This window comes from Alexandromys fortis, unplaced genomic scaffold, assembly GCF_014885135.2.
Source record: "Alexandromys fortis isolate MF-2015 unplaced genomic scaffold, M_Fortis_MF-2015_v1.1 scaffold_396, whole genome shotgun sequence".
Classification (NCBI taxonomy): domain Eukaryota; kingdom Metazoa; phylum Chordata; class Mammalia; order Rodentia; family Cricetidae; genus Alexandromys; species Alexandromys fortis.
The window spans coordinates 451,331-459,853 of record NW_026068281.1 but is presented as its reverse complement, the minus strand read 5'-3'; the positions used below and the strand labels follow the sequence as shown (position 1 = coordinate 459,853).

Here is an 8,523-nt window from a genome sequence, read left to right as displayed (position 1 = left end):
CATTATTATTATTATTATTATTATTATTATTATTATTATTATTATTATTTTATTTTTTGAGACAGGGTTTCTCTGTAGTTTGGATGCTAACCTGGAACTACCTCTTGTAGACCAGGCTGGCCTCGAACTTAAAGAGATCCACTTGCCTCTGCCTCCTGAGTAGTGGGATTAAAGGTGTGCAGAAACACTACCCAGTCAGCTAGACAATTTAAATAGACCTAGAACCCCTAAGGAAACAGAAGCAGCCATTATAAGTCTCCCAATTAAAAAAAAAGCCCAGAATCATATGGTTTTAGCACGGGATTCTACTATACTTTTAAACACAAGTTAATACCAATATTCCTCAAATTATTCCACAAAATTGAAATAGAAAAAAACATTATCCAAATTCTTTCTATGAGGCCACAGTAATCCTGATACCTAAACTACTCAAAGACTCAATGATGAAAGAGAATTATCATACCAATCTCAGTCATGAACATTGATGCAAAAATACCCAATAAAATACAAATCGAATTCAAGAACACACAAAAAAATGTCATCCAGCACAATCAAGAGGGCTTTAACCCAGAGATGGTGGGATGGTTCAACATACGAAAATCAGTCAATGTAATACTCCATATAAACAAACTGAAAGAAAAAAATAAATGATCATCTTATTAGATGCTGAAAAAGTCTTTGACCAACTTCAACACTCCTTCAGGATAAAGGTCTTGGAGAGATTCGAGATACCAAGGATATACCTACACAATAAAAGCAAATTCAGCAAGCCAACAGTCAACATCAAATTAAATGGAGGGAAACTCAAAGCAATTCCACTAAAATCAGGCAGTGTTTAGCCCAGCAACTTACAGAGACACCTATTTCTTTTCGAAATCCAGTGTTTCTGAAACGTCTTCCCCACCTAAAGTTGATGTGGCTAACCATGGAATTCCAGAATTTTGTCTGTTAATAGTGGGGAACTATGAGGGTGGGATAAAGGTGGTTCTTAGCGTCACTTCATTTGTAGCATGAATGAAATGACTGTCCAGCTTCCCAGGAATACTCTCTTTGATGACAGTTCTGCAACACAATGTAGAAGATGCAGCTGGAATTTCACTTTCACATTTTACTAGTCCTACTTGCATGGAGCATCTGACTGTTTTTTGAATTTATCATTTCATTTGACAGAGTGATGCAGATTCTCTTACCTTGTCTACAAGCCCTGATTTTCTGTCTCCTACTTGATCTATTCCCGTGATGAGGTTTTTTGTTGATTTACTGTTATGATTATTATGTATTGTTCAGTTCTTTTTTCATTTTCATTTGAATTTTCTTTGGTGTTTCTAACTCCTTATTGAGTTGTGTTTTCATAGCCTGAATTGTCTTCGCTATTCCAAGACAAGCCATTTGCTTGTGTTTGCTTGTTCTTAATCACTTTCTTTGTTCCTGTCCCCCTTGACATCAGAGGCTTTCTTCGTCTATGTACTTTGACTTCATTGAATATACTTCTGGTGTGTGTGTTCTGTTTCTCATATTGCATCTACTTTGGTCTCCTATACTTTGGCCACAGCTATGGAAATGGTGCTTTGGGGCAGCAATATTTCATCTTAGTTTGTGTTTGGACTATGGAAGCTGAGCATAAGGATTTGGGGTGATGGTTCTCTTTTTCTATGAGTTTATAACCAGGAACTAAACTCCCAAAATGAGGTATTAGACGGAACAATTTTAATCCGGAATGGTCAAACTCAGGATAAAATGGTGAGGAAGGGGGATGTAGCGTCCTCCTGGACACAGTTCTGGTCTAGGCTGGCATGTACGGAGGCTGCTGCAGAGCGAGACCAGGGCATCCTGAGGGCTGGAGCTGTGTGAAATGCAGCCTGAGGTGCAGGAAGAGAGACCAGTCACAGTGGAGCTGAGACACTCAACCGGAAAGAGCGCTTGGAGGAAATCATTTGCCATTGGTCAGGTGTAGAGGAAGTGCACGCTGGGCGGGGTTAGAGGAGTTACCTGATTGAAGATGGGAAGGAGCATTGCTGAGGTCGGGTAAGTTATACGGAGGAGCAAAAGACAAAAGTGACGTGTACGCATTCCCTGTTGTTGCTCGGGGACCTGCACAGTGGGGAACCGCGTGGTGCAGACCTGGGTGCGGAGGGGTGCCGCGAGGACGCGAAAACTCCCCGGAGCAGCAGTCGCTGCAGGGCAGCCTGGGAAAAGTCAGTTGTCAGCTGTGTGTGTGTGGGGGGGGGGCGCAGCCCGGCGGCCCTGGAACCTCCCAGGTCAAAGGAGCCGCTGGTCTGCGACCCAGGAGGGAAGGGACCAGAGCTGCGAGCTGTTTCTCTGACGCTCATATGGAAGCCGGCTCTGAAATTCTGCTGTGGATGTCTTACGCGTGGTATATTTTAGATCATGTCAAATAAGCCTGTTTTTTAAAATTGATCTTCTGATTGCCAAAATATTCTTATAAAAATAATATAGTAGAATATTTGAATTTATCTGTTGATAGTTCAAAATGCGGGTGTGTGTGTGTGTGTGTGTGTGTGTGTTTGCTATTGTGGATAAGACAAAGCTCTTGAAATTCACATTCATCATGCAAACTTCCGTGTTAAACCGCTTACCTAGTCAAGAGAGGGGTACATGTACTTGGGGAATTGACATTCCCGGAGAGGTTTTAGATATTATTCATGAAAGGGAGAGGCAGGTGGAGCTCTTGATTGCATTGCCAGCCTGGTATGCAGAGCAAGTTTAAGGACAGTAATAGCTATACAAAGAAACCCTGTCTTAACCGCCCCCCCCCCCCCAAAAAAAAAGGAAAGGAAGGAACAAGCATTATAGGACAATATGTTAAAAAATCATTTTGGGTAATTAATATAGTCTTTTGTCTGCTTGGATCAAGAAAACTATTTTTTCCATGGACACATGACTAAGTTTTTTGTTGTTGTTGTAGTTCTTATATTGCTCTGTCTGGCCAAGAACTCACCTTATAGACCAGGCTGAACTAGAACTAACAGATTCAGAAATCCACCCACCTCTTTCTCCCACTAACAGGATAGTTCAAACTGTTGTTTTGTTTTTGTTTTTTTGTGGTCTGTTGACAGCCGGTGGTGTGACTGTGGACGTCTCCCAGGAGGAGGGTCAATGCCTGGAGCCTGCTCAGAAGGCTTTGTACTGGGATTCGATGTTGCAGAATTGCAGCAGTATGGTTTCTAAGGGTGAGGATTATCTGCTTGCATCTCCCTTGCTCCTCCTCAGGGTGTCTTGACAAACCAGTCTGCAATTGTGTGACCCGTGTGTGAATGAGTCTCACAGAGTAAAGTGAAATCCTCAGAGGAACAGAGACAAATTTCATGAAGTGTTCTCTCGTCTTGTGAGTCCCTTTGGGAGGTGTGAGGCTTCCATCAGTTTTGGTCCATGATTAATTCAGAACCTTATTAGTGTATATATTCACATTCCAGTTGTTTATGCCCATTCCTACCCCTCAGATTTGACTGAGATGTGACGAAAAGTGGGATTCAAGTGACACTAACTGAAGATGCTTTCTAAATATTCTCAGTATTCTGACACTGCAGGACAATTGGGGAATCACTTGCATAATCATGTTTCATTTTCTCTTTATCTGCTGTGTACAGTGCTGTGTTAGACATCTACATGCAGCCTGAGCAATCTCTTTGTCACTTGCATGGCTCACTGATGACCCAGACCTGCTCACCTGTGGAGAACACAGAACCCTGGAAGATGGAGCAGGAGGAGGCAGTGGTTAAGGATCTAGGTATGGTAGAGGGATTGGTGAAGGGATGGCAGGTTGTTCAAGTGAATGTGGAAGTGGGACATGAAATCAATTTTGTCACATTTTCTTTCACTAGAAATAATTCTGGAGGTTTCCACTGAGAAAAATCTCCTTAGGATTATCCTGTTGTAGGTGTAGGAAAGAAAAGGCTCTGAGGAAGAATTGACATGGAGGCAAATAATGTTGTATTTGACGATATTGAGTGATGCTGTCCTTACTTCACATTACTGATCATGTCATCATACCAATATTAGTTGGTTTTCATGTCTGTGATTGTAATGTATTACAAAACGATCAAAATTAGGACTTCTAGATTTATTCCCTTTTTTCAGAATCTTGAAACTTTTGGTATTCTATCACATTCTCTACGTTTTGGTGTTAATTTCCTTGTTCCCGAAACTGATGCCAACAGAGTTTTTTATAAGAATCAGGAAGTATATTTACAGACTGTTGAACTCCATCTGTGATATCTTCCCATGCATATCTGCCACTGTCTGTTGTCATGACAATTCCAAGTGGTTTCCATTGCTGTAAATGTAATATACTGTGAGTTCACCTCTAAGTTTGATCTTTTTAGTATTTTTACAGCTTTTCTCTTCCTTGGCACTTTCAGGATTACTTTCTGTAAAATATGCAATAGGATTGTTAGAGGAATTGCTTGGAGACTGAGAGAAGGCAGACGTCCTTGTCTTTTTGTGTTGGAAAAGAACCTGAGGCAATGTGCCAGTTTTCACCTGTTTATGGATTCTCCTATTTTTTGTCTGCTGTTGATATCTGCATTCTGGGTTTTGTGACATGCACCCATGTTGATCAAAGAACTTTCTATCTAATGGTTCATTTTAACACGATTTTGAGTTGTTTTAAACAGACATAATTCACTTTATTTTTCTTGTATTGAAAACTTTATGTGGTGGACCTGGTTTCTCTGAATCTCTGAGACTGTGATGTGGATTTTCACATGTTGGTCAGTGAATTTCTAATAAGGAGACTTGGGGAACACAGTCTTTTTCCAGAGGTCGGGGGTCAGGTAGATGCAGGTCTTAGAGATGGGATCAAAGATGGAGTTGGCAAAGTTGTTCGGGGTGGCAGTTTAACTCCTGGCCAGTGTATAGCAGTCATCAGTACCAGCCGTCATCAGTAGCTTCTTGGGCCTAAGAGCAGAGATTTCCAGTGCCTCTGGGGGCAGTGATGAAAGGCACCATCACAGAGCCACAGAGCCCTGTCACTTTTTTACAGAATAGTATGGGACTTGCCAGTCTTGTTCCCCTAGTACCTTTCCATATAGGGGCAATGGAAAGCTTGGCCAAGATGACGACCCCTGGAATGCCAGTGACTGTCTTTATGGAGTACTTAACACCAGGACCAGCATGACTATTATAGTCCCCAATAGTGACAAAAACTTTGAACCTGTTCCACTAGCCAGCCCATCTGCTTCTTCACTGACATGATTTTTTGAACCTCATCCTTTATTGATGTGCCCAGGACAAAGTCAGTAATCTCAGATTCCTTAATGGGCAAGGAGGAACAGGTTTATCTCTTCATGGACTTGATCTTTATGTCCTTAACCAGGCAGCCTGGGTTGGTGACTGGTATCCACTCCTTGTCTTCAGCTTTTGCATTGATTTTTCTGTTACTATTTTACTTACGATCATCAGTCTTCCTTACTGCAGCCCTTATTTATGACATTAAAAAAATTCCTTTTTCCTCTGTATCTTAGATCTTTAGATATGAAATAAATCTTTGGTTAGACATGTAATAAATCTTTGGTGGAAAGTATGTTTTAATTTCAGCTGTCATATCTCTTTTTTGAATGCTATAGTCTTTACATTATTTGTTTGAATAGTATACATTTACATTTCAAGAAATTAGTGAAAGAAATACATTATAGTTTAGGAACTCGAGAATATGGACACTAAATAGAGAATTAGAACTTCTTCATATTTAATTTACATTATTTATGACCTACAATATAGAACTTTTTAATATGTACTTTAAGTAAATTGGCCATTTCAACTGCTGTTGAGCATGGTGTGTTCAATCCATTTGTTTATTTACCAGTCAGTCATATTATCATTTGCTTTCTTTGTAATTTTTTTTGATTCTGTGTTTTTATCCATTGTAGTATAAATAGGCAGCTAATAAACATATCTGCTGTGTAGGCTGTCTCTTCAAACTTTAATTATTACAATTTCCCTGGATGTTTTTAATATTACATAATACTATTTGTCAGTTCCTGCTCTTGTTTAAAAGTTTGCCCCTTTGTGTTGCTCTGTAGAATTCACTGTTTCAGATCATATATGAAGGCTCTGATTTCTTGCATGGTAGGAGAGATTTGAACTCAGGTCCTTGTTTCTATATGCAGATAGATAACTTTTCCCAATACCTCTGTTTAAAGAGGCCATCTAGTCTGCTACATGTGTTTGTGGTACTTTGGAGACATTGACAGGATCATTGCTTTTGGCCATTTTCTGGAACTACTGCTCTAATACATTGAAATGTGTGTCTTCTCCACTCCCATAATGCTGTTGGTTATGTGGCTCTCTGTAATGTCATCTGGAATCACAGGTGGCTAGCTCCAGCATTGTAAAATTATCTTGGGGCTGCTCTGTACCTGGAGAATTTGTGCATCAGTACGAATTTTAGGTTTCTCTTGCTATTTCTGTGTTTGACTAGGGTTGAGGACGTTTAAATGTCCTGAAGTTTGAGCTGATCATATAAACCACTTCCAGAAATACTGAGAATTTCACAATTATGTCTAGTTAGCATCTTTAGTTTTTTCAGCAAAGTTTTCAAATTGGGACCTTTCATCTGTTTTGTAAGTTAATTCTAGGAGTTCTCTCTCTCTCTCTCTCTCTCTAATTATTTAGTACTCATTTTTATTTCGGTTCATAAAATATATGTATACAGGTGTTTGCTTGTGTGTGTGACTTATGTGGATCCTAGAATTGTAGTTATGAGAGATGGGAGCTATTGTGTGGGGTCTGGGATTTGAACCTGGTTCTCTGCAAAATCAACAGGTGCTTGTAACCATTGGGCCTTCTTTCTAGCCCTCTATTAAGTCTAATTATGTGAGTAGTGATAATAGAGAATTTTTTAATCTAAATGATACAAAATCTTCCCTTTATTGTTGTTTTTTAAATTTTTAAAAAAACAATCATTTTATTTTACATACCAATTCCAGTTCCCTCTCCCTCTCCTCCTCCTGCTCCTCTCACTTTCCCCCCATCCCAGGCCCATCTACTCCTCAGAGAGTTTGAGGCCTCCCATGCTGAGTCAACAAAGTCTGTCACACCATTTGAGGCAGGACCAAGACCCTTCCCCCTGTATCTAGGTTGAGCCAGGTATCCCTCCATACGGAATGGGCTCCAAAAAACTAGGTCATATACTAGGGATGAATCCTGGTTCCATTGCCAGTGTCCCCGTAAACTGCCCAAGCCTGTCACCCACATCCATCGGGCCGAGTTCAATCCTGTACAGGTTCCCCAGCTGTCAGTCTGGAGTCAGTAAACTCCCATTAGCTTGGGTCAGCTGTTTCTGTGGGTTTCTCCATCATGGTCTTGACCCCTTTGCTCATATTATCACTCCTCCCTCTCTACGACTGGACTCCAGGAGCTTGGCTCATTGCTTAGCTGTGGGGCTATGCATCTGCTTCCTTCGGTTACTGGATGAAGATTCGGTGATACACAGACATTTATTATTCATTAGTAACTTTTCCTTTCATTGTTGCTGTATGTTTGTGTGTATTCCTAAACATAAAAATAGAACCTACTCAGTCTGTGTTTTCAGGGATGAAGATTTGGTATTGGATAATCATATGGTGCACTCTTCTCTGGGGGAGACTATTTCTCCAGCTCTCAGAATTCCTTCGTGTTTGACTAGGGTTGAGGCCTAGTGAGCCTTCTCTTTCCATGTTAGCATGTCTCTTGGTGTTGTCCTTGTTTTGCTCATGTTTAGGCAGCCATGTTTGTACAAGTTCATGCATGTAGCTTCTCTGACTCTTCTAAGAGACACAGTCTCACAGCAAATATACTTTTCGTCTGGCTCTTAAAACATTCCCACCCCACTTTCTCAGTGATCCCTGAGCCTGAGGTGCCGTAATTGTGTTGTTTACGTGTCAGTGGGGAGTGAACAGCACACGGCTACATTTTGCCTGACTGTTTGTTCTTGTGTTGCATAACAAACTTTCACGGATGAAGAGTGAGGACTACATTTATCTGTGGGAATAAGGATAACCCGGCAGAGGTGGTGCACACCTTTAATCCCAGCAGAGGCAGAGACAGGTGGATCCTGAGTTCAAGGCCAGCCTGGTCTACAGAATGAGTTCCAGGACTAACTCCATAGCTACTGAGAAACCCTGTCAATAATAGTAATAATAATAATAATAATAATAATAATAATAATAAATATTTAAAAAGAAATTAGTGGTTATGCTGATTTGGTAAAATTGTGGTTGTAGTTTTCCTCCAAGATCCTTGGCTCCAAAAGACACCTAAGGTCATGCTCAACTTCCTTAGCGATCAGGGAAATGCAAATCAAGACAACTTTAAGATACCATCTTACACCTGTCAGAATGGCTAAAATCAAGAGCACCAATGATAGCCTTTGCTGGAGAGGTTGTGGACAAAGGGGTACACTCATCCATTGCTGATGGGAATGCAAACTTGTGCAACCACTCTGGAAAGCAGTGTGGCGGTTTCTCAGAAAATTCGGGATCAACCTACCCCTGGACCCAGCAATACCACTCTTGTGAATATACC

General features: G+C 40.7%; 1 protein-coding gene across 1 annotated transcript in view; it reads left to right on the top strand.

The window, feature by feature from the left end:
* The first annotated feature begins 1,961 nt into the window (after positions 1–1,961).
* Positions 1,962–8,523, top strand: part of LOC126494773 (uncharacterized) — a 49,138-nt gene continuing 42,576 nt past the window's right edge. The window contains 3 exon segments of the mRNA XM_050132185.1: positions 1,962–2,025; positions 3,078–3,191; positions 3,609–3,748. Coding sequence (XP_049988142.1) covers positions 3,628–3,748 — 121 coding nt within the window. The 5' untranslated portion in view covers positions 1,962–2,025; positions 3,078–3,191; positions 3,609–3,627.